The sequence below is a fragment of the Mobula hypostoma genome, chromosome 15, assembly GCF_963921235.1.
Source record: "Mobula hypostoma chromosome 15, sMobHyp1.1, whole genome shotgun sequence".
NCBI lineage: Eukaryota > Metazoa > Chordata > Chondrichthyes > Myliobatiformes > Myliobatidae > Mobula > Mobula hypostoma.
In genome coordinates, this window is record NC_086111.1 from 60,687,770 (window position 1) to 60,713,911 (window position 26,142).

General features: G+C 39.1%; 1 protein-coding gene across 2 annotated transcripts; it reads left to right on the plus strand.

Annotated features, from left to right (window-relative positions):
- The first annotated feature begins 665 nt into the window (after positions 1-665).
- tamm41 (TAM41 mitochondrial translocator assembly and maintenance homolog) lies at positions 666-25,640 on the plus strand. Of its 2 annotated transcripts, XR_010020511.1 has the most exons (9): positions 666-904; positions 7,168-7,350; positions 8,726-8,818; positions 14,165-14,315; positions 14,897-15,042; positions 15,146-15,311; positions 21,814-21,942; positions 23,825-23,887; positions 24,015-24,074. XR_010020511.1 is itself a non-coding variant. In XM_063068415.1 (8 exons), the coding sequence occupies exons 1-8, from the start codon at positions 773-775 to the stop codon at positions 24,089-24,091; spliced, it is 1,011 nt and encodes a 336-aa protein (XP_062924485.1). In that variant the 5' UTR covers positions 666-772; the 3' UTR covers positions 24,092-25,640. The 2 variants fall into 2 exon arrangements, 1 of the variants encoding a protein (XP_062924485.1); XM_063068415.1 differs by lacking the exon at positions 21,814-21,942 and having other exon boundaries at positions 24,015-25,640.
- The last annotated feature ends 502 nt before the right edge of the window (positions 25,641-26,142 follow it).

Genomic DNA, 26,142 nt, shown 5'->3' on the forward strand with positions numbered 1-26,142 from the left:
CAATCACTAAGCACATTCACAGGAAAGCAGCATTCATCATCAGGTACCTCCACCACCCAGGACAAGCTCTCTTCTCGCTGCTGCCATCAGGAACTAGGTACAAGAATCTCAGGACTCACACCACCAAGTTCAGGAACAGGTATTACCCCTCAACCATTAGACTGTTGAACCAAAGGGTTCTTGATATCTATTGCATATTTATTTGCTATTATTATTTCTTCCATTTTGTATTTGCACAGTTCGTTGTCTTTTGCACAAAGGTTGAATGCCCAAGTCGGTGCAGTTTTTCGTTGATTCTGTATTGGTTATTATTCTATGGATTTAATGAGCAAGCCTGCAAGAAAATGAATCTCAGGTTGTACATGGTGACATATACAGTATGTACTTTGATGATAAATTTACTTTGAACATCGGTAGATACAGGGAGACACATACACAAATATTCGGTTACATTCACAGCCCCATCCATACAGATGCAGGTACCTAAACGGACACTCAGACATTCACACAGGTATTCTGTCGCTTTCTCATTGAGACGGGGAACAGATCAACGCAGATCAGAGCACTTTGATCAAACGGCAATCAGCTCCCTTTAGTCTGCGCCGCCTGCAGCTCGCTCCTCCGGCCAGCAGGGGGGCGCAGGAGCGGTGCTCCGGGTTGCGGCGGCGGAGCGCGTCCCCGCGGATCACTTTCATTACTTTACACCGGGGCTTGGAACTGGGGCGGGCCGTTGGTGGCGGCGGAGGAGGAGCGGCGGCGTGGGCTGGTAGACATGTCGTTGCCAATGTTGCAGAGTAACAGTGGGCTGATGAGAAGGATCCTGGCACACTTCCCCCGGGACCTGAGTCTGGCCTTCGCCTATGGCTCCGGCCTCTTTGGGCAAGCTGGGCAGCCGGCACCCAGTGTAAGTGAGGGAGAGCGGGGTGGGCTGGGGACCTGTGTCCTGGCTCCCCAGTGTGGGCTCCAGGGGACCCTGCTCTGTCGGAGGCTCTATATACATCAAACTGATGTTAGTACTACATGCTAAAATGATGCTGAGAAAGTGATTCCGAGAACAAGCCAGTGTTCACCCCAGGCTCCGTTGAGAGATAGGGATATTGAAGACTGACTTTACATTAAGTTGGGAGCATGTCTTGCAAACTTACTAAGCTCAATGGGTGTGCATCCCTTGAATTGCTGACATAGCAGAGGCCGCTCAGCGCATCGGCACCTGCGTGAAGCGTCAGTTTTATATAACCATATAACTATATAACAATTACTGCACGGAAACAGGCCATCTCGGTCCTTCTAGTCCATGCCGAATCATCACCAAGTTCTTTTCCTTTCTGAAAAGCCTGCTTGACTCTGTTTCTACTAGCCTTGCAGGCAGTGGGTTGCACTTAAGCACCACTTTCTGTGTATAATAGATAACTTCTCCCCACCTCCATACCTCTGGCCCTTAGTTTCAAACCTGCATCCCCGTCCTTTGAACCCATTTCTCTGTTTACACTGTTTCAACCTATCATGATCTTGTATACCTCTATTAATCTCTTTTCAACTTTTTATTGAAGAACAACCCCAATCTTTCCCATCTAACTTAGAAGTCTCTAAAAATTAATATTAATCTTCAAGCCTTTCTATGCTCATCATACCCCTGCCTACTTACATGAACTGGTCTATTAATTAATATGCTTATCTTTGTTTTCAAATCTCTTGATTTTGGTGCTCTTTTTTTTTACAAATATCTCTTCAACAACTCTAATTTATATCTGTGTTCCTCTAAGTCTGTTCATTTTTGCAATTAAGGTCTGATTAATGGATGCAGACTCAAGTTTGTAATCCTTTATCAACTCCTCCCTCTCTCCTCACCTTGGCTATTCCTTGCTTACCTTTTTGGTCACCTCTTCTAATATTTCTCTATCAAATTGTGGTTACCTGTGGTCTGAAATGGATCAGGAATGTGATGAATTCCTCTCCACTCTTGGAGAATGCAATCCGAGAGACTTGACACCAGCCAGGCTTGGAGTCAGTATGGTTAACTCTTCACCCTCTACCCTAAATGCTTGTCTTCTCCATCACTGGTGCACTGTGGCTGTAACGTGAGCCATCTACAAAATGAACTGGAAACTCGCAAAGGCAATTTCTCCGTCACCTACTGAATTGATAACCTTTGTCATTTAAAAAGAAAGGGATGACAGGGCACGATTACTTGCTGTATCACTTCAAGCCATAACACTGCCCTAACTTCAAATGCATCACTCTTCATTGTTGCTAGGTCTAATACCTAAAACTTGCTGACCAAAAATATTGTGAAAGCATCAGTGTAGAATCTGCAGTGGTTCCTGATCATAACTCATCAAAACTTTAAAGGCAGTGAGTGATGTCTGGCAATCATGGCCATGTCACATAAATAAATTGATAAGGGGGGAGGAGACACCCTCTTTCTGACACTGTGCAGAGGAAATGTAGATCTGATAAGAATGAGGCCCTTCTACTAAAATGGAGTCAACAAGTTTACAATGATAGATCAATGAGAAACCAAGCATAAGTAAGACCTTGTGTGGAGTGAGAGAGAAGTGTCTCTTGTACACTGGCAGTATATTTTCGATAGCAACGTCCCTTAATCTTATCAGCTAATCCTTTACTTAATTATCATTTATTATTTGGCAGTTTTTAAAAATCAATTTCTGGGAGTAGAGCAACTCCCAAAGAGTTTCTGGTAGGATTTCTTGCTATATCAAAATGTTTTGCCTCATTAGTTAGAACAGTACAACACAGGAATATAAACTCCTTGGCACATGATAATGGCAGTTTAAGTTAATACCATCTACCTGAACATGGTCTACATATCTGTATTACCTGCCTGTGCAAGATCTGCTTCTATTGTCAGTGCATTCCAGGAACCTCCCTTTCTCTTATCCTCACACATATCCTTTAAACTTCCCCCTCTCGCCTCCAGTATTTGCCATTTCCACCACAGAAAAAAAAAGACTGTCTACCCAATTTATGTCTCAGACTAATGCTCTAGCAGAAACAATCCTAGTTTGTCCAGTCTCTCCACAAACTAGGCAGCATCCTGATCAAATTCTTATGCACCCTCTCCAGAGCCTCCATACCCTTCCACTAATGTAATCAAAACTGTACACATTTCTCCAAGTTTGGCCTAACTAAAGTTCATATAGCTGCAACTTGACTTCCTGACTTTAATACTTGATGTCCCACCTCATTTAAGGCAAGCATATCATATGCCTTCTTTACCACCATACCAGTGTTGCCACTTTTGGGGAGTTATGGATTTGCATCTCAAGATCCCGGTACATCAGTGGGTACTGCCACTAACTGTATACTTTCCCTTGTTTTTGTTCTCGCAAGACACATCGTATGGATTAAACTCCATTTGCCATTTCTCCACCCAAATTATAAATAGCTTCTGTGCAAGCAGGCTTTTTCCACTGAGGCTGGGTGGGACTACAGCTAGATGCTGTGGGTTAAGGGTGAAAGGCTGAAAGGTTAAGGGGAGCATGAGGAGAAACAACTTCTCTCAGGGTCCTGCAAGTGTGGAACAAGGTGCCAGCACAAGTGGTGCATGCAAGCTCAATATCAATGTTTAAGGGAAGTCCAGATAGGTACATGGATGGTAGGGCTATGGTCCTGGTGCAGTTTGATGGGAGTAGGCAGTTTAAATGGTTTAGCATGGAATAGATGGGGCAAAGGGCCTGTTTCTGTGCTGTACTTTTCTATGATTCTATGACTAATTTTCTTTTTAGCAAGCAATTGGGTAGTGGCTATATCCAGCAGGTTAAGATATTCAGGAGAACAAATTTCAAGGACTTCCTGTTGAAGAGCCAACAGAGGTGTTCACCATTTTGGCTTAACAAAAGACAAACAATTTCCTTTTTACAAATTTACCTTCCATGAATCTTGGTCATTTTTTTTTACTGAGTTGTTGATTTTATGTTGTATTTAGTTAGGTTAATACTAAACTAATGTTCCATCAGCTCTATACTAACATTTCTAAATTCACCATCATTTCCAGTTTCGATCACTGGTCACGGTGAGTTTGATTTACTTGGTTGCTGATTAGGGTCAATATTAAGTGAACACACTAATGGAACTGATGTAAGATACTTCCCATCAATTTTTTTATTGATATACAATGTGGAGTAGGCCCTTCTGGCCCTTCAAACCATGCTGCCCAGCAATCCCTTGATTTAACCCCAGCCTAATCATGGGACAATTTACAATGACCAATTCATCTACTAACCGGTACATCTTTGGGCTGTAGGAGGAAACTGGATCACCCAGAGGAAACTAATGCGGTCATTGGGAGAATGTACAAGCTCTTTCCAGACAGCGGTGGGAATTGAACTTGGGTTGCTGGTACTGCAAAGTGTTGTGCTAACTACTACTCTACCATGCCACCATGGTTAAACCAATGGTATGGCCATGTCATTGACCTGTCAGGAATTTCCACTGAACACCGTTGTTCTCCATTCTCTTTTTAAAAATTCTAAAACATCAAAATTTGTTATGTAATATATATATACAGATATGATACTGTGATAAACTGTGTTTTAGTACATTGTTGTGAACTTACAGTTGCTTGATAAGATCTTAACAAGCCTAAGAATTCTGCATCATTGACTGACTATAACAAGGTCAATAACAAGCATTAATGCAAGACAGCTTTATAAGTTGCGACTACTGAGCATTGTAATGGCTTATTTAATCGTTACTAAAGTTCCCTTGTTTTTAGCTGTTGTGCTGTAACCTATAATTGATTGAGCAGTTGATCTGCAAAGTTTGATGGAGTAAAACTAAAGTGGTAGCACTATGATGCATACTTTAAGATATACATATATTCACTGTACTTAACACATATATAGTTGGCACGTGGCCAAGTGGTTAGGGCGTCGGTCTAGTGATCTGAAGGTTGCTAGTTCGAGCCTCAGCTGAGGCAGCATGTTGTGTCCTTGAGCAAGGCACTTAACCACACGCTTATCTGCGACGACACCAGTACCAAGCTGTATGGGTCCTAATGCCCTTCCCTTGGACAACGTCGGTGGCGTGGAGAGGGGAGACTTGCAGCATGGGCAACTGCCGGTCTTCCATACAACCTTGCCCAGGCCTGCGCCCTGGAAACTTTCCAAGGCACAAATCCATGGTCTCACGAGACTAACGGATGCCTATATATAAAACATATATATAAAATATGCCCTGAAGTGTGTTGGTGAAATATTCTTGTAGAAAATCAGGTACTTTCTTTGCATGGTTGCTGTGGTAACTGTACCCTCATCTGTAGGGTATTTTGGGTCACCTTTTTGCTTTCACAAAGTAAATCAGTTTTTTTTCCAGTTGAAGTGCAGGGAATTCAGACTTTTCATCATCATCTTCTGCCATGTTGTATGATGTGGGCGATCATGATCTATCCATGACCACTATTGTTCTTGGCAAATGTTTCTACAAAGTGGCTTGCTGTTGCCTTCTTCTGGACAGTGTCTTCATAAGACGGGTGACCCCAGCCATTATCAATATTCTTCAGAAAATATCTGCCAGGTGTCAGTGGTCGCATAACCAGGACTCGTGATGTACACTAGTTCCTCATACGACCATCCCCCACCTGCTCCCTGAATTCACATGACCCTGATCAGGGGGGCGAAACAGATGCTACACCTTTCCCAAGGGTGACCTGCAGGCTAGCAGAGGGAAGGAGCGCCTTACACCTCCTTTGGTAGTGATGTATCTCCACCCCGTCACGCGTGAGGCTTATGACTTATGGGAGGTTAATGCATAATACCTGACAGTCCACGAGCAGGTTAGAGGCTATTTTATGTAAACAAATATATTTGTTTCCCTTGTGTCCTGATGAAGCAGCACAACTAGAATAACTAATCTGGGGAATTCCCCCTTGTCACTGAGAAGTTAGCAGTGTTTTCATGGTTATGTACAATGAATACCTTGAGTATGTTATTACTGTGATTAATGTTATTAGGCAATATCTACAGTATATTAACAGAAAGTAACCAATTTGGAAGGGTTTAATGTAAGTAAGATTAGTATTGGTTTATTATTGTCGCGTGTACAAAGATATTGTGAAAAGATGTATCTTTGTGTGCCAGCCAGATCATGCTGTACACAAATACATTGAAGTAGTAAAAAGTAAAAACAATGCATAGTATTGAAGTTATGAAGAGAGTGCAGTGCAGGTAGACAAATAAAGTCAAAAGGCCAGAACAAGGCAAACTGAAAGATCAGGAGTTCACCTTTCAACATGAAAGAGGTCTTAATATTCACATCCAATCACAGTTGCATAGATGCTGTCCTTAAGACTTGTGATACGTGCTTCTGCTCTATAGGAGAGGGGAGACGTGAGAATGGCCATGGTGGGAGGGGTCCTTGATTACTTTGGCTGCTTTCCTGAGGCTGCAGGAAGTGCAGATGTAGTCACTGGAATGGAAACTATTTGGTGTGATGGACAGGGCAGCATTCGCAAGTCTGTGTGATAGACTGGGCTGTATTCACAAGTCTGTGTGTTGGACTGGGCTGTATTCTCAAGTCTGCAATTTTTTGCCATCTTGAGCAGACCAGTTATGATACTAAGCTATAATATATTTGGACAGCATACTTTCTATGGTACATCTATAAAAAATTGGCAAGTGTCATTAGTGACATGACAAATTTCTTTCGCTTTCTGATGTGCTTCCTTCACTGTCCAGTGGATTGCAAGTGTAAAACAGGATATGTTCAGATGTGGAAAAAGATTATTAAAATTTATGGTGAGTGCAGTGACCTCTTGCCCACAGATATTTTCATCGAACATGTTCATGACCTTTGATTCATTTGTAATGTCTCTCATCGTTATATAAAGTGGGTATCTTTTCCAATGATTTGTATGTCTCTGTGGTTTAATAGTACTTAGTGAAGATTTATAACCATTCAGCTCACAGATAATGAGTTTTTTTTTACAAAGGAGTAAGACTGAACAAGTATGTGGGTCCTGGGGCAGTATACACACATTAATTGTGAATTTTCACTTGGATATTCTTATTTCCGGAATTTCCGTTGCTGTTTTATAGACCAGTGACAGCTGATTTCTTCACTGTTCCTTAATTATGAATAAAATAATACAAATTGTACATAATAGATACATTTATTTTCTAAAAATGTTGTTGCATTTCTCTCTTTTAGAATAATGTGCTGGACTTTGTTTTTGCTGTTGATGATCCGGTCACTTGGCATACAATGAATATTATGAAAAATCCACGGCATTATTCTTTCTTGAGGTTTTTTGGACCAAGATATATTAGTAAAATACAGAATAATTATGGAGCTGGAATATACTACAATACATTAGTACCATGTGATGACAGGGTAAGTGAGGTTAACATGAAATGTGTTGTATCTGGTATTGGTGTAAAGTGTGGATGATTACAAATGTGCATTTCATGTTTAAATTGTACTGTTGTACTGTTTCATTAACCACTAACAGAAGGAAACATTGACTTTCATTTAGCCTACTTCCATTTCTATTTCAGAGGGACTTACTGTAGTTCCAAATGAGATCCTTTTAATAAATTACTTAAAGTGTGATAGAGGATATTAATTACTGACAAATCCACATTGAACCAGGTAGCACAGCATTAATAAGGTAAAACAGGAAAATGACCATTATTTTTGTAATCATATCAGCTGTTAGAGACTTGTAGCTCAAAAATCAACATTCACATTTCAGTGCAATAGTTAAAGGCATGCTTCACTATTGGAGGTACCTCTTTTGAATGGGCCATTTCTCAGATGATCATAAGGATTTCATGACACTGTTTTGAAAAAGAACAGGAAAGTTATGCTGAAACTTTAAGAATACTGGTGATAGGTGGTCTTGAATCTGCAGCCTGAAAAGGTGGTAGAGTTAAACATCCTCTGCACGTTTAAAAAGTGCTTGAAGATCCATGACTTCCTGTGCTAGACCAAGTGATTTTGATAGGCAGTGAAGATGTCTTCTGTGTGATAAATTTTTTAAGATTCTGTATCCTGGCCAACATTCATTCTTCATTCTTTGTTACTAGAACAGATTGTTATTTCATTACCACTTAACTAATTGTATTTGTGCAAATTGGCTGTTGTATTTCCTGTATCTTTACTGTGATAATTCAAAATTGCTTCATTCACTGTAAAGTGTTTTGAGACATTCTAAATTTGTAAAAGACACAATGTAAGTGGAGGTTTGCTCTTTTGCAAGCATGCTGTGTTTTAATGCTGCTATTATAATTAGTTTATAAATTTATTTTAGAATATCCATTTCAAGATGGAAAACTAATTTCACTTCTAAAATTATAGAACATTTGTATGGAATGATTCTAAATCAAATTATTCTATGTAAGGTATACAAGAGATGATTGATCACAGAAAAGAACCAAGTGCTCTGCTGTCAAACATATGTTTACTTCAGATGGTCAATTGGAATTTGTTATTGCTGTGCAGATTGTCACAGCAATATATATCTTAAATAAACTACAGTAAAAAGGAGCTGTAATGTAACAGCCATTTAAAAGATTATTTAAAAATTTAACAACAAATTCCTAATACCTGAATATCTAAAGTATTAGTATTGAGCTGTACATAATCTATTTAGCTGAATTTTTAATAAGTGCAGTAACTGAAGATGTGTGAGAAGTTATGGTAACAGAGGGAACTATAAATAACAAGACCAGTATGTAATAACCGACTAGTATTGTTTTCCTTCCAGATAATCAAATATGGTGTTATCAGTACAGGAACTCTGATTGAAGATCTTCTACATTGGAAAAATTTATACATTGCTGGAAGACTACACAAACCTGTAAGTTCGTGGCTGTAGCAAGTTTGAGTAGAGAATCTAGTTAGAATGCTGACTGTGTCGGAACAACATTGAAGTTGCAATGGGTGCTTGTGCTGATTTTGGGAAGCCATTTGTTCCCACCTCATTAGCTTCCCCACTCCCAACAATGTCCAAAATGATATAATTGTTATTGTGGGGAATGGCCTCAGAGGCACTCTGTATCAGCTGCCTATTTCCCTTTCTGTGCCTGACAGTCACCCATTCATCTGCCTCCTGCAACCTCGGAGTGAGTACCTCCCTGTAACTCCTATATATCATCTCCTCAGATTCCCTCATGAGCCGAAGGTCATGGAGTTGCAACTCCAGTTCCTTAGCGCGTTCTCCAAGGAGCTGCAGCTCAGTGTACTTGGTGCAGACGTGGTTATCCAGGAGTCTGGAGGTCCCTCAGGATTCCCACATCTCACACAAAGAACAAAACATAGCCTCTAGAGTCATTCTTACTACCCTGAGAATTCACTTACAGATGAAGAATGAGTAAGAAAAGGCTTACCAGATGCTTATGTCACCCAAGCCTGTTGAGCTAAAGCCAAAAGTCTCCCCACTCTAACACTACCCCATTCCAACAATGGCTGCTCTTCTTGCACCTTCCTTATTTTTATTTGACCTTGCTAATGAATCCAGAACTCTGATTGTCAGCTATTCAAGCAATGAAAAAAACAGCTATGAAGCATTGATTTCTCCCTCCTTGATCTGGGTGAAGACGCCTTTACTTTCACCTTCAAACTCTGATTGGCCACTGTTCAAGATTATAACATATGGCACTGTGGTTCAGATAGAGCTGCTCTCAGTGACCTGGGTTCAGTCCTGACTTTGGGTGCTGCCTATGTGGGGTGTGCATGTTCTCTCTGACTGCATGGGTTTCTCTATTGCTCTGCTTTCTTCACACATTCAGAAGATATGCAAGCTGGTAGGTTAATTGGCCACTGCAAATGACCCATACTTTGTAAACACGAGGAAATCTGCAGATGCTGGAATTTCAAGCAACACACATAAAAGTTGCTGGTGAATGCAGCAGGTGGCATACTTTGTAATTGAGTACTAGAAACTGGGGAGAATTAAAGATGGAATTAATTGTGCTCATGATAATGATCTCGACTTTACTTGATAAATATTCTGAACTATGGCACACGGCTGTTCTTTAATGTAAGAAACAACAAATAAAGTTCAAAGTAATCATTGAATTATTATTGAATTAAATTAATTTGAGGAGTCTGGCTTCAAAGTTCAAAATAAATTTATTATCAGAGTGCATGTTTTTCACCATATACAACCCTGAGATTCATTTTCCTGCGGGCATTCATAGTAAATGGAAGAAACACAATAGATTCAATGAAAAACGGCACACGACAGAGAGAGACAATCTATGTGAAAAAACAACACACTGTACAAATACAAAGGAAAAAAACCTAATGAATAAATAAGCAATAAGTATCAAGAACATGAATTTTAGAGTCCTTAAAAGTTAGATCATAGATTCTGGAATCAGTTCAATGTTGGTGAAGTAAAGTATGGCTATGACTATTCTCTATTTGAAGAGCCTGATGGTTGAAGGGTAATACTGTTCCTGAACCTGATAGTGTGGGACTTGAGGCTTCTTCTTTCTGATGGCAGCAGTGAGAAGAGAGCATGGCTTGGTGGTGGGGTTTCTTGATAGTGGATGCTGCTTTCCTGTGACAACGCTCCTTGTAAACATGCTCAGTTGTGGAGAGGGCTGTACCTGTGATGGACTGGGCTGTATCCACTACTTTTTGTAGTTTTTTTTCATTCAAGGGCATTGGTGTTCCCATACTAGACTATGTTGCAACCAGTCAATGTACTTTTCACACAGATTTATAGAATATTGTTAAAGTTTCAGATGACATGTCAAATCTACGCAAATTTCTAAGAAAGTAGAGATGCTGCTGTGCCTTCTTTGCAATGGCAGTTACATGTTGGACCCAGGACAGATCTGAAATGATAATGCCAAGGAATTTAATGTTGCTGACTCTCTCCACCTCTGATCTGCTGATGAGGACTGGCTCATGGACCTCTGGTTTCCTCCTCATACAGTCAATAATCAGCTCTTTGAATTTGCTGACATTGAGTTGTCGTTGTGGCACCATTCAGCCAGATCTCTTTCCTATATGGTGATTCGTCACTACCTGTTATTCAGCCCACAACAGTGGTGTCGTCAGCAAATTCAAATATGGCATTGGAGCTGTACTTAGCGTCACAGTCATAAGTGTAAAGTGGGTAGAGCAGGCAGCTAAGCTTCTTAAGTATACCCGTACAATTTGATTCAAACAAGTGTAGTAACATAGACCACATTTTTACTCCTATTGGGTAAAAAGGTTTCTAACTAGGTTCCCAGTTTGAATGGAAGCACACTCAAAGTTTTTCAAAATGTAAAGGTATTAACTGGGTCACTCTGAAATGAGAAGAATACCTTTTAAGTTTTATGTGACTTTGTATATCTGATGAGGTCCTTGTAAACTGTAGGCAGTAATGATTTCAGCACTGATCCTTCTGGGTCTTTGGTTCCCATCTACCACTGTGAATAATCACTCCCTGATCATTTGTATTTCATTTTCTAATGTTATGTCTTGATAATTACTAATTCCTCTGGCAGTTTTGTCATGTGTGTAATTCAGCCTGACCATCCTTCATGAATCATAATACCCATCCAAATATTCTTTTCATTTGCTCCATATAACTTCACTGTTTTCATGTTCTTTATCAGCATAATTTTTGCGCCTTCTAAGTTTGTGGTGTGACTTCACTTCCTTGTCTCTGTCCACAGACTTAGTCCATGACCATTTTCTTTATTCTCATTGTTTATTTTTAATCTATGTTCATTTATGGTGTCTCATTCAAAAATTTTTAGTAGCTTCCCCCCACCCCAGCTTTTTTGTATAGTTCTTTTAAATTTTGCCTGTGCTTTTATGTTGGATTTATTAGAAAAGCTATCTTTATGGGACAAATTTAGCTGAGCAACTCAAATAAAATGTAATTGTGTTAAATTTAGCCAAGCAATTGGAGTTTAATAGAGATTGTTTTATGTTGTTAGCTTCCATAAAATGAGTTGGGGAGAAAATAAGATTTTGCAACTTGAGATGCTCCCTTCAAGCTAACCTGATTAGATAAATGTATCTGGATGAAGGAAATGACACATTCCTTGATAATATTGTATTATGCTAAATTTCCATATTTACTTACTGACATTCTGCAATTCTGATGGGTATTAACCTACTTTATTTGAAGTTCCTAGGTAGCTATGGAGTACTGCTGTGAACAGATGTATTCATTTGATAGATAATATTTCATCACATTTTACATTAGATCTGATGTGTTGCTATTGCTAACAGCTTTTTTGTATCAAGGGGACACAGGAAAGGTTGCATTTATTGTCATTTCCAATTTGCTTCAAGAAAATAGTAGTCAGACCTTCAACTGTGCTTTCACAGTGATGTTAGAGAAATAATTGTGTCCTACATTAATGATGTTGTGAACCGTAACAGGAATAAAGTATGCACAGAACTATGGTTGTTTCAATAAAATGAGTACTTTTGGTCATGTTCTGTTGTGTTTGTTATAAAAACCTATGGTATGTTTTGACAGAGCTATAGGGTTGTATAAGTTGAAACAGGCCTTTGGCCCAGCATATCTATGCCTGCTGTCACGCCTACCTGTACTAATCCCTCTTGCTTGCATTAATTCCATACATATCCCTTTTCTGCCTTGCTTATTGAAGTACCTGTCCAGATCTCTCTTGCTAGTGGTTCCTGCCTCCAACACCCCCTCTGGCAGCTCATTCAAGACGCTAGGTGCTCTTTGTGTGGAAAACTTTATCCCTCAAATCTCCTTTAAACCTCTTAGTTTAAGCCTGTGCCCTCTAGTTTTAGACACCCCTACCATGGGAAGCGGTCTCTGCCTTTGTATCCTATCTATCTATGCCGTTTATATCCCACTGTCACATCACTTCTCAGCCCCCTTTGCTTCAAGGAGAACAGACCCAGCCTATCCAGTGTTTCCTTATGTCAAGCCCTCCAATCCAGACAACGTTCTTGTGAATCTGCATCCTCTCTCGCTTTATCACATTTTTCCTTGGTTCGCTGACCAAAACTGTCTACAATTCTTCAAGTGCAGCTAAACCAGTATTTTGTAAAATTGTAGCATGATAATCACAAAAGTTTAAATAAATCATTCATAAAACATTTGCTGCAAATATTTCTCCAAAATATCAGTGACAATTCTCTTATTAAACAAAAAGAAAAAATGTTATTTTAAGTATAAGAAGGTGAGAGGCATTGATCGTGTGGATAGTCAGAGGCTTTTTCCCAGGGCTGAAATGGCTACCACAAGAGGGCACAGGTTTAAGGTGCTGGCGAGTAGGTACAGAAGAGATGTCAGGGTTAAGTTTTTTACACAGAGAGTGGTGAGTGCGTGGAATGGGCTGCCGGCAACGGTGGTGGAGGCAGATACGATAAGGTCTTTTAAGAGACTTTTGGATAGGTACGTGGAGCTCAGAAAAAGAGGGCTATGGGTAACCCTAGTAATTTCTAGTGTAGGGACATGTTCACAACTTTGTGGGCCGAAGGGCCTGTATTGCCGGTTTTCTATGTTTCTATGTATAACAATTTGAGTGTTGGAACCAGTTGAATTGATCTGTGATTCAAATTTCAGCTTCCAATTTGAATATACATAGCTGCCTTTAAGGTTAATTTTTTTTCTAATGACCCATGGGGGAAAAAGGTCAATGAAATGCATGTAATTATAGTGAAAGTATCTCTTAAAATTAAACTATCTAAACTCTTGTCCAAAAATCTTAAACTATTTTATTTCTTATATGTGCCTTTCTATAGTAATGTTTATACACAGGAACTGTTTATTTATCGATCCATTTATTTATCAAGATACAGCGCAAAGTAGGCCCTTCCAGCCCTTCGAGCCGCGCTGCCCTTCAATCCCCCAATTTTTTTTGAATGCTAACCTAATCACGGGACAATTTACAATGACCAATTGCCCTACAAACTGGTACGTCTTTGGACTGTGAGAGGAAACCCACACGGTCACGGGGAGAATATACAATCTCCTTACAAGCAGCGGCGGGAATTGAACCGGGTTGCCGGTACCGGAAAGTGTTGTGCTAACCACTACGCTACTGTGCTGCCAATTGGTCCAGTTGTGTTCAGGACTCCTATTTCCTGTAGTCAACTGAATACGCAGCTGCCTTGATCCATCAACAGTAGGTCCATGTTCTAATGCTCCATATTCTTGGGCTATTCTGAAAGCCAGTATAGCATTACTGAAATTTCTGTTCAATTGCAGGTGAAAATTTTAATCCAAGATGAGAATGGCAAATTGCAAGCTGCATTAGCTAGAAATCTGAAAAGTGCAGTAACAGCAGCCTTTCTCATGCTGCCAGAATCATTCACTGAGGAGGAACTCTACGCTCGTATCGCTGGACTTTCCTACTATGGTATGTGATGATGTCAATTAGCTCAGTAGAAACTGAATCTTAACAGTGCATTCAAATAAACAGAAAATGTCTGTAATACTTGTACATAAAGCGACTTCAGGAGAGAAACCAAATTAACGTTTCAGAATGATGACTTCTCATTAGAACTGAAATGTTAACTTTCTCTCTCTCTACATATGCTGCCTGACCTGCTGGATTTTTGCATCAATTATTCCTATTTATTGCAGATTTACAATGTATGTGCATTTTGCTTTAGCTTTTCGCTTATTGAAGGACAGCTATGTGTACTTTCCAAGACAATTTAGTCCTTTGACATTGTTTTTCAATCACCCTCCCCTTTGATAAATGAGCTTGTTTTTTGCATTTCCTTCTTTGCTGCACTCACTCTTTTTCAATGAAACTTTCAATCACATCTAATGTCGTCCTCCCATTTGCAATCATTATGAATTACATGGGAATTTTATTTTAATAAAATGCTTTAAGATTGTGCTCACAAAATGCAAATGCTTCAGTAGGGAAAATGTACAAATTGAATTGACGTGAACCCTTGGTCATTGTGCTGTTAATTTCTTTTTAATCAGGTGATTTTAGAATGATTATTGGAGAAGACCGATCAAAAATAATGAATATAGTCAGTGCAAATATGGAAAATTTCCAAAGACTCTACAATAACATTTTACAGGAGTGCCCTCAAGTGGTTTACAAGCAACATTTGGGTAAATTAGAGGTATGATGCCAGAGTTGCAAGTAGATTCTATGCAATATTACATACATTGGTTGATATAAGTCCTAGGTTTGACCACTGCTATTTGATGGTTTTCATTTTTAAGCTTGATAAAAGTCCAGAAGGTCAATTCAATCTATTAATGGCGTTGCCCAGAACTCTTCAGCAAGAAATCACTCGTTTGGTAGATCAACCAGGAAAAAATAGAGATGTAGAGGAGATCTTGCTTCAGGTAGCCCAGGACCCGGACTGTGGATTAGTCATACAGCAAAGTAAGTGTTGCAGATTTGATCTTTGAATGTTTTATTCAAGATGTGTGTGAGTTAGATTGCACACTTGCAGCAAAATTTAATAGATTACACTTAAATCTTTTGAGCAATATATTCTGAGTTTGAATTCTTTCTAAGTAGGACATTAAGGCTCTGGTTTTGAATGGTACTTATATATGCAATTCTTGTCCGTTCTTAAGTTTCTAATTTTGGCCATACGCAATTCCAAGATCTTCCATCCTTTTTTCTGGATTGCTTACTGTAAATGCACTTCCAACCTTAGCAAGCCTCCTGGTCTTCAAGTCACCTGATTAGTTATATTTTTATTTGCCTACATTAGGCCCTATTTTTAAATATATGACATTTCCTAGCCAGTTTTGTGACAGGCCATGGTAGAATTTATTTTGGAGAACATGGCATGTGATGGCTAGCCCAGCAATCATATTCAGAGCTGCTAATGAGACGATATTTCTCTTTGATGGAGCTATCAACCACTAAAAATTGTGAGAATTCAGAAATAGATGGCAACAGGTTCCCCAGTTTCCTGCCCCAGATTTCCCAGGATAGTAGGAAAAGTCTAATTTCCATTTGCCGCTGTTACATTATCCTATTGTGCTTTCATCTTCAATGTTACATATAATGCCTGTGTGTGAACTAATCCCCTGTATTCAAAATCTTATTCTTGTCACTGAGAATAAATTCCAGCTTGTCATTCACACAAATTTTAAAAATAATAATTACAGTTATAACTTCACCTACAAGCATTCTTTGAACGAATCCTGCAGAATGTCTGATAATTCATTATGTAGACTATACCCAGAATTAAGTCTTCCCAAAGGTTTGCTCCAAATACATGGTGCAAAGTTGTGCTGTGGATGAGGTTCCACAAGTTCCAATCAATGTTTGGTGGGTGGAAGTCAGAAACAGGAAGACTGCTATCACTCTTCAAATTATTCTCTAGAACCCCCAATAGCAGCGGAGTCATTTAGGAACAGAGCAGTAGCCAGAATTTGGGAAGATGTAAAAGTAATAGGTTTGTTGTTATGGGTAACTTCAGCTTCCCTGATATTGATTGGTACTTCCTCCGTGCCAAAAGTTTAGATGGGACAGAATTTGTTAGGTGTGCCCGGGAAGGATTTCTCATACAATATGTGGACAGGCTGATTCAAGGGGTGCCACACTGGATCTACACTAGGAAATCAACTGTTCAGGTAACAGCTTTCTCAGTGCGTGAGCTTTCAGAGGCAGTGACCATACCTCCCTGACCTTCAGTATAGCCTTGGACAGGGATAGGAGCAAACAGTATGAGAACGTATTTATCTGGGAACGGCAAATTATGATGCTTGAAGGGAAGAACTTGGGAGTGTAAATTGGGAACAGAGGTACTTGTGGAAATGTACAATGGAACAATGGACATTGTTTAGGGAGCGCTTGCATGAAGATGTCGATGGTTTTATCCCCTTGATGCAGGGAAAGGATGGGAGGGTGAAGGAACGGGTTGACAAGAGAAGTGGAGCACTTAGTTAGAGGAAGATGGAAGCATACTTAAGGTTTAGGAAGGAAGGATCAGGCAGGGCACTTGAGAGTTATAAGATGGCCTGGAAGGAGTGTAAGAAGGGACTTGGGAGTGGCAGAAGGGAACATGAGGCCTTTGTGAGTAGGAATAAGGAAAGCCCCAAGGCATTCTACACATACGTGAAGAACAGAGGATGACTGAGGTGAGGGTAGGACTGATCAGGGATGAAGGAGGAAATGTTCCTCGAATCGGAGGAGATAGGGGAGGTCCTTAATGAATACTTTGCTTCAGTATTCACCAGCCAGAAGGATCTTGATGAATGTGAGGTTAGCATAGATTATGAATAATATACCCAAAATTATTATAGGAAGTAAGGGGAGAGATTGCTGCACCTTCAGCAATGATCTTCACATCCTCACTGACCACAGAAGTAGTACCCAAAAATTGGACGGTGGCAAATGTTATTCCTTTGTTCAAAAATCATAATCCTGGGAATCCAGTGAGTTTTACATCAGTGGTGGGCAAACTATTGGGGAGGATTCTTAAAGACAGGATTTATGAGCATTTGAAGAAGCATAGTCTGATTAGGGATAGTCAACATGGCTTTGTGAGGGGCAGGATATGCCCCATGAGCCTAATTGACTTTGAGGAAGTGACAAAACAAATCGATGAAGGTTATTGTCTATATGGATTTTAGTAAAGCATTCAGTAAGGTTCCCCGTGGTAGGCTCATTCAGAAATTCAGGAGATGGGGATCTGTTCTGGGAATCCTTCTCTTTGATTTTCATACGTAACTTAGATGAAGAAGTGAAAGGGTGGTGGTGTGGATGGTGTAGAGGTTTGTCATAGGTTACAATGGGACATTGATTGAATAAAAAGTTGGGATGAGAAATAAGATGTCAGGGGTTCCCAGCCTGGGGTCCATAGACCCCTAGCTTAATGGTATTGGCCCATGGCATAAGAAAGGATGGGAACCCCTGTGCTAGATGGGGTTCATCTGGAGAAGTGTGAAGTGATACAATTTGGAAGGTCAAACATGAAGGCAGAGTACAAGATTAATGGCGGGATTCTTAACAGCATGAAGGAACAGAGAGGGTACATGGAGTCCATCAAAAAAGTTGCTGCACAAGTTGATAGGGCGATTAAGAAGGTATGTGGTGTGTTGGCCTTCAGGATTGATTTCAACAGCTGTGAGGTTATGTTGAAGTTCTATGAAACTCCGGTTAGACCATACTTGGAATATTATGTCCATTTCTAGTCGTCTCAAGATGAAGAAGGATGTGGAAGCTTTAGAGAGGGTGGAAAGAAGATTTACTGGGATGCTGCCTGGATTAGAGAGCATGTCTAATGTTGAGCAAGCTAGTGCTTTTCTCTTTGGAACAAAAGGAAGAGAGATTACTGGATAAAGGTTTATAAGATGATAAGAGGCATAGGTAGTGGACACTGAGCACCTTTCTCCCAGGGCAGCGGTGGCTAATACCAGAGGGCATAATTTTAAGGTGATTGGTGAAAGTATAGGGGGGTGTCTGAGGCTGATGTATTACACAGAGTGACAAGTGCATGGAAGACACTGCCATGTGTGGTGGTAGAGCAGGTACATTAGGGATGTTTATGAGACTCTTAGTCACATGGATAAAGGAAAAATAGAGAGTTATGTGGGGGGTTAAAAGGTCAGAACAAGGTTGCAGGCTAAAGGACCTATACTCTGCTGTACTGTTCAATGTTCTAAAAATCACTTCATAAATTGTTCTTGACAGTCCAATCTGAAGCTCGAGGTGTAAACTGAACTGATCTGGTTAGTTCTGATCTAATTCATTCCACGTCGAATGTAATTTTCCTTCCTAATTGTAGCCCAGATGTAACGCTAAACTGTAATTTTGGATTGTAACTTGTCTCTTCTCTATTTTGGAAAAAAATCATTGTAAATTGAAGTCTTGAGCAGAAACGTTACTTATAAAGTAAAAGGCATTTCAATGAATTGATTTTGCTCAGTGTATGCACCGTTGATTTATACATCATTTGTGTCTGTGACATCAAGAAAGTACAGCACTGTGCAAAAGTCTTGGCACATATATATAGCTAGGGTGCCTAAGACTTTTGCACAGTACTGTATTTGTCAATGTGGAGTGCAGAGCGAGCTTGTAAATCTGGTGTGAGCAAAGGATGTTGGGAATGGTGATGGTGGAGTGCTGCGGGAGGGTTAGACCATAAGACAAGACAAAGGAGCAGAAGTCGGCCATTCGGCCCATCGAGTCTGCTCCGCCATTTTATCATGAGCTGATCCATTCTCCCATTTAGTCCCACTCCCCCGCCTTCTCACCATAACCTTTGATGCCCTGGCTACTCAGATACCTATCAATCTCTGCCTTAAATACACCCAATGACTTGGCCTCCACTGCCGCCCGTGGCAACAAATTCCATAGATTCACCACCCTCTGGCTAAAAAAATTTCTTCACATTTCTGTTCTGAATGGGCGCCCTTCAATCCTGAAGTCATGCCCTCTCGTACTAGACTCCCCCATCATGGGAAACAACTTTGCCACATCCACTCTATCCATGCCTTTTAACATTCGAAATGTTTGTATGAGGTCTCCCCTCATTCTTCTAAACTCCAAGGAATACAGTCCAAGAGCAGACAAACGTACCTCATATGTTAACCCTCTCATTCCCAGAATCATTCTAGTGAATCTTCTTTGTACCCTCTCCAACGTCAGCACATCCTTTCTTAAATAAGGAGACCAAAGCTGCCCACAGTACTCCAAGTGAGGTCTCACCAGCACCTTATAGAGCCTCAAAATCACATCCCTGCTCCTATACTCTATCCCTTGAGAAATGAATGCCAACATTGCATTCGCCTTCTTCACCGCCGACTCAACCTGGAGGTTAACCTTAAGGGTATCCTGTACGAGGACTCCCAAGTCCCGTTGCATCTCAGAACTTTGAATTCTCTCCCTAGTTAAATAATAGTCTGCCCGTTTATTTCTTTTGCCAAAGTGCATAACCATACACTTTCCAACATTGTATTTCATTTGCCACTCCTTTGCCCATTCTTCCAATCTATCCAAGTCTCTCTGCAGACTCTCCGTTTCCTCAGCACTACCGGCCCCTCCACCTATCTTTGTATCATCAGCAAACTTAGCCACAAAGCCATCTATTCCATAATCCAAATCATTGATGTACAATGTAAAAAGAAGCGGCCCCAACACTGATCCCTGTGGAACACCACTGGTAACCGGCAGCCAACCAGAATAGGATCCCTTTATTCCCACTCTCTGTTTCCTGCCAATCAGCCAACGCTCTATCCACGTATGTAACTTTCCTTTAATTCCATGGGCTCTTATCTTGTTAAGTGGCCTCATGTGTGGCACCTTGTCAAAGGCTTGTCAAAAAGTATCAGGTGGCAGAGAAGGAGTGCTGGGGCAGTGGGGTGACGCAGGTGCAGACACACCCAGCCCTGAGACGCCAGGCAAGGTCATTCCATTCCAAACAATTGGTTTGTTGATCATTACATAATGTCTCTGGTGCTTCCTGCTCCCTTCTCACTGTCAGTCCACAGTCGAGACCCATATCAGAATCAGGTTTATCATCACTCATATATGTCATGAAATGTGGTTTTTTTTGTGGCTGCTGCACAGAGTGATACATATAATTTCTACAGTCTTGGGCACCCCAGATATTGCACACCTTTGCACAGTTCTGTAAATCCAGACAAATTTAAATCTCACAAAGGTCTTCTGTCACTTTGAATCAGCTCCATATAGTACATACTCTATACAATATAGACCTACCCCTATCGTATACCAGAAGGTGATTTTCTTCTTTATATTTTTTCTGTTCCTTTAACTATTTCCCTCACCTCTCTAAGTTGGAAAGCCAAATTTGTTCCAGTTACAGCTGAGAACCAAGTATCAGTAATTATACGTGTGGATCTTTCTAACCACAATTCCAGAACTCATTGGTTTACCTTATTGTGTGTCATTTGAGCCAAGTCCCAGTCTAGAGACACGGATGCATAGTCTAAGATACTGTCCGTTCAGTCCGATGATATTGCTTATAAACTAGAGCTATGTCTGTCATCCCAAGGAATTACAATGTTTCCTTTGGGATCCCTGGGCAAATTTAATACATTTATACTTTAAAAATCAATATATCTTAATGTTGCACCATATTGCAATATTGTTGCAGACTTTTGCACAGTATTGTAAATGCATTTTTATATGATCACTGAACCTGGAATATTCAACATATGCTATAAATTGTCCCAGTTGCTCTCTAAAATTATATCCAGATTTCTAACTTTGCAATTTAGTTTTGCAAGAGTAAGCCACATGCTTGTAAGGATGACATGCATTTATATGCAACGTTGATGATTCAATAGTTCAGAAGTTTCTGTGGATTTGCACAACATTTTCTGGGATTAATTTGGGTCAGAGGTAATGTTAGAAACATCCTGGGGGGGCACTATGGGAGATGACAAGGTGGCGTGTGTATGGCAGAGGACCTCAGAAGTGCTGGTTTTCATGACTCCACACCTAAGGTAAATTTTTGAAAGAAAATACTTATCTTTTCATTTTGGTAGCCTTCAGCAACCTTTTTAGAGTGAACAGCAAAACTATTTGCACGTTGTGGCATGCTTCACTCATTTTCTGTTCAGTATTAGAGAAGACATGTTAATGCAGGTTTAAGCTCCTATGTTTTGCAAATTAAGGGCTTAATGTTATTTATATATGCTGAAAGAGATGACTGATTAGCACCTAATGAGCACAAGTATACTGATTAAGAGACTTTTGCCTGTAATATCGAGTGTTCATTTCCCTCCATTTATGCTGCATGACCTGCTGAATTCCTCCAGCATTTTGTGTGAAATGCGTTGCCAGAAGTATTTTAGACTTCTAGTGGCATGTTAACTTGGACAACTTTTGTCTCTTATTCATAGGTGACTGGACTAATGAATATTGGGTCTAATTTCACTCTTGTATTAAATTTCAGACTCCAGCTATTTATTTATCATGTAAGTACAGTGGATTCCAGTTAATTGGAAAAGATCAGGACCAGTACATTTTGGTTCAATTAAGCAGCTGCCTTAATAGCTGGAGTTCCGAGGAAATAATTTAAAAGGTATAATGAAGAGTAACAAATTATGTATTTAAATGAAATGCAAAACAAATTCGAATACTATTAATTCCGCTAGTGTACTATAAAGCTGTGTATTAGTCCCTAATAGTTATCGACAGAGGAATTCATACAGTGTATTCTGCCGTGCTCTTCTGACTATAAATCCTGCAGACTCCTAGTATAGATAATGGACTTCCTTTGTACGTTGTTCTCAATGATTGCATACTTCAAATCTTCATTTTCATTGTAACATTCAAGATTATTGTTGATATCTTCATAGTATCTAACTTATTGAAGGAGTGAAATCGTTTCATTTTCAATCCCAGCTGTCTCTGGCATCTCCAAGCCTGAGTGCGTGAAACCACATTGAGCAACACAGTTTTGAATTGTCTTGCTGCTCATTTCTTACCAATTATCAGTGACAAAAATCACTGCTTTTGGAACACTAACGCATACAACTTATGCTATTTAAAACTGTTTGCTCTAAGCACGGTGTAGTGTCTAAAGGCCACACAACGCTAGTTAAAAACTGTTTGGCAGCAGTCTCCTGTCCCAACTAAACTAAGGGAATCTCAGCTTTTTCCTCAATCAATTTTAGTTGTCTCAAATAAGTGCCTGTCCCAATTAAACAATGATGGTCCGAATCACTGGAATTCGCTGTATATAAAACCATAACTTAAATCAATCTTAATATCTGATTAAGAATGAAAGGGTTTGAAATTCAGAATTCTGACTTTGATAATATTTGTTTCTCTTTGATTAATTGATGCTGCGGGTTGTGACACATTCAAAAGTTCCTGATGCATCCTGTTCATTTGGCATGTTTGAACTAGATTTCCTTTGAAATTAGACATGTCCACAATGAAATGATTAAGAAGTTAAGAAATGAGAGCAGGTGTAGGTCCTACAAAACTGCCTTACCTTTCAGTAAGCCATGACTGAACTTGCACATCATCTCCACCTCATCTCCAAATTTTTGATCACATTAGTGTCTAAATATCTATTCATTCTATGTGTCAAAAATTCTTGTCAGCTAAGCATCCACATTGCTCCAGGAAGAGAAATTAAATGATTTGCAACCTTTTGGGCGAAGAGTGAATGACTCCTAAACAGCCAAACCTTTATTATAGAAAGGACCATGACATCCTGTGGTCCATGCACTCTTCAGCAATGAGAATATCACAAATGTCAGTCTATCTTTTATTCCTTATCTGTGACATACTGAAGCAATTTTGTTATTGTTTATTTGTTTTTATCAGTGATAGAAATCAACTGTGACTAATTTTAATTTTTGAAGGGCACTGAAAATTTCCCCCTTTGTTACTGGATGAAAGCCTTGCTATTGTCCATCCCACTTTGGCTGTCCCTTCCAATAAACAAAGAAAAGTATACCAGATCAGGGTCCAAAATGGGAAATAAGGGTCACAAGCCTATATTTAGCTATTGTATGTTAGCCTCATTATGCTTTGTCAAAGATTCAGCCTTCCCCTTTCACTTAACGGGCTCCCCGAGTCTCTACTCCAGTAGGAATCAAGCAACACAACAATTACAAAAGTCTAAGCTGGCGCTTTGTTTAAAATGCCTTTGTGCATACCTTAAGGCAAAAAAATACATATCATTCTCTGGTGAAATTCAGCCCACATAAATAGCTGAAAAGTAGATACAAAAAGTTGTCATCTGAACCAAGACTGAATTACATTTCTAGGCTTCAATCAGGTATTCCAGGAGTAGTTAATTGACTTCCATTATCCTTTCTAAATCGCTTTCAAACTTCAGTCCCAATGGTGAAGCATAACGTTATCCAGAAAGAGAGTTGGGAACAATTAATTAAAATAAAAATTGAAATAACATATTTGATATTTGATTTCTTTCCCCAAATTACAAGGTGTAGGTGGTATCGTAAAGTCTTCAAGTATAACCCAAAGTGCAAAAGGAATACTTACTGCTGGTAAGAGATTTACTCCTTCCCAAATAATTGTATATTGTAATGCATTCAATTGAAGTGCTCTTGACAATGTTAGAAGGTTTGTTCAAGTTGTGGATATCATTTTATGGTGTGTTTCTTGTGCACTTAGGTATGAAAAAAACAATTACCTACAGCATGAAGAAGCTGCACAAAATGTGGAGGGGATGGAGAAGAAAATCTTCCTGAAGTATTTGATAATTATAACTTAATTTTTTAATAAGTTATTTTTTTATTAAGGTTATGAGCTATTTGTTTTTTTCATGTTATTTGGATGTTTGATAAAATTGTTTGCATCATCTTTCCAAAGTCTAGCAGCATCAATAATTTAATGCATTTTATTTCCAAGGAATTTTATGAATACATGCGTATTATTTATGCTAATGGCACATTATTGAAAAGCTTAGACATTTTCAGCAGTGGGTATTTATTGATGAAAGTGGAATACTGCATACTGCATCATACAAACTCTCCGGGAGTGTGTAAAGATAAATTCAATTGGGAAAACAAGAAATAGCTGATATAAAATGAACCACTTTACCAACGTAGCAATATCATTATGAATGTTTTAGTCATGTGAGCTGTGCTTATTTTATGGATTTTCTTTTCCAATCACTTAGAAATAGTTTTAAATATTTTGGTTTAATTGAATTCATTGAATAATTGAACACTTTATCGTAACTAAATCAGAAGGTACAAAGAAGGTTAAACCATGTATTGCCCTGCCTATGTACCAGGCGCCTCACTGCATGGTGAATTTACCCATTGTAATTAGTGCAATTAATATTATTATTATTAATTAGTGCAGAAGGTGGCAACTAATGACTGCACTGGATCCATGTCAGCTGTCAAATTCAAGAAATTCAAATTAAAAATTAAAATATTGTTGCTACTTTGGAGAACCAGTACTAGAGAGTTGGCCAGAATTGCTGAGGGGTTGAAATCGTTTGCCTGGGATTTTTATCATCACAAAGAAATCACATGTTCATCTTGAATTTAAAAAAAAAATTCACAGTTTAAGACCGCATACTCTAAATTGTTGCATCATTTACAGCAACACACATCGCTTTGAAAATGAGAAGTTGTTTGGCCTCAAGGGCAGGCTTAATTGAATTAGGTTGTGAAATCACTTAAGTGTGCTGTCATATTGTTATGCTATACTTTTTACAGTCAGTTTATATTTTGGTAATTTATTTAGTATAATGGCAATTTTGAAAGTTGGCAAACTTACAATGGCCCTAGTGTGTAGGAAATTTATATCTAGTCTGCATTAATCAGTTGAGATAATCCTTTGCTCATTAAATTATCAACAGATTTGTAATAAAAACCTGGTGTGATATAAAATATAATAAATCTGAAAATTTATAACACCTTCCTGAATATGATCTTTGTTTGCCCAACATCAGTTAAACTCTTCTTGACCTCTGAGTATATTTACTTGGAACTATTTGATGTCATGTTCTAGTTTAGGGCAGAAAAATCCATTGTATGCAAGATGATGTTAGACACCCACCATTAAACATCATTAATATGCACAATGCCATATAGTAAGTATTGGAAATATTGAAAAGAGAAACTTGCATTCATATGGCACGTTTGACAACCTCATGATGCTCCAAAGTACTTTATAGTCTTGGAAGAATTATAGTCAGTAATTCTCATGTCACAGAATTATGATAATTGAATATTTTTTGTGTATTGTGTTCATTAATAAATATTAAATAGAGAATTGGGTGACTGTTCTGTTCTTTATCAAAATGTTACAGTGAGATCCTTCACAACTTTCTGAGAGTGGAAGAAAGTTTAGGCTAACAGCTAGAAAAGCAATTGAATCTCTGAGCAGGATTCCTTCAGCATTCTGCTGGTGAGCTAGATTTGTGTTCTTTAGTGTGGGTCTTGAATGTCTGGGAAAGTTAACAAAAATATTTCAGAGTACTTCACAGCTTCTCATCAACTATATATTCAACCAGTTACAACGATCTTCATTCTTGAAAATATCTGACACTTTACATACCTTTATAGCCTCCCTTTTTATCAACCTATTTATTTCAAGTTTATCAAACATTTTAAGTCATTTTTAAGTAATATGTATTGGAATTTTGTTCAAGAAAAATGTTAACAGTCAAAGTAAGTCATCCAAACACTTGAGTCCCTCCTCCATTCACAATCATTATGGTTGACTCAGTCTCAAATTATTTCAGTTTCTCTGAAGTTCACTTGCTAAACTTAAGTTGTATCAC

Bases quoted from the DNA above. Each gene is read 5' to 3' on its own strand.
- tamm41 (XM_063068415.1), top strand. From the start codon at position 773: ATGTCGTTGCCAATGTTGCAGAGTAACAGTGGGCTGATGAGAAGGATC. The intron at 15,043-15,145 runs GTATGATGCCAG...TTCATTTTTAAG, and splicing joins AACATTTGGGTAAATTAGAG to CTTGATAAAAGTCCAGAAGG. The intron at 15,312-23,824 runs GTAAGTGTTGCA...CCAAATTACAAG, and splicing joins TGGATTAGTCATACAGCAAA to GTGTAGGTGGTATCGTAAAG.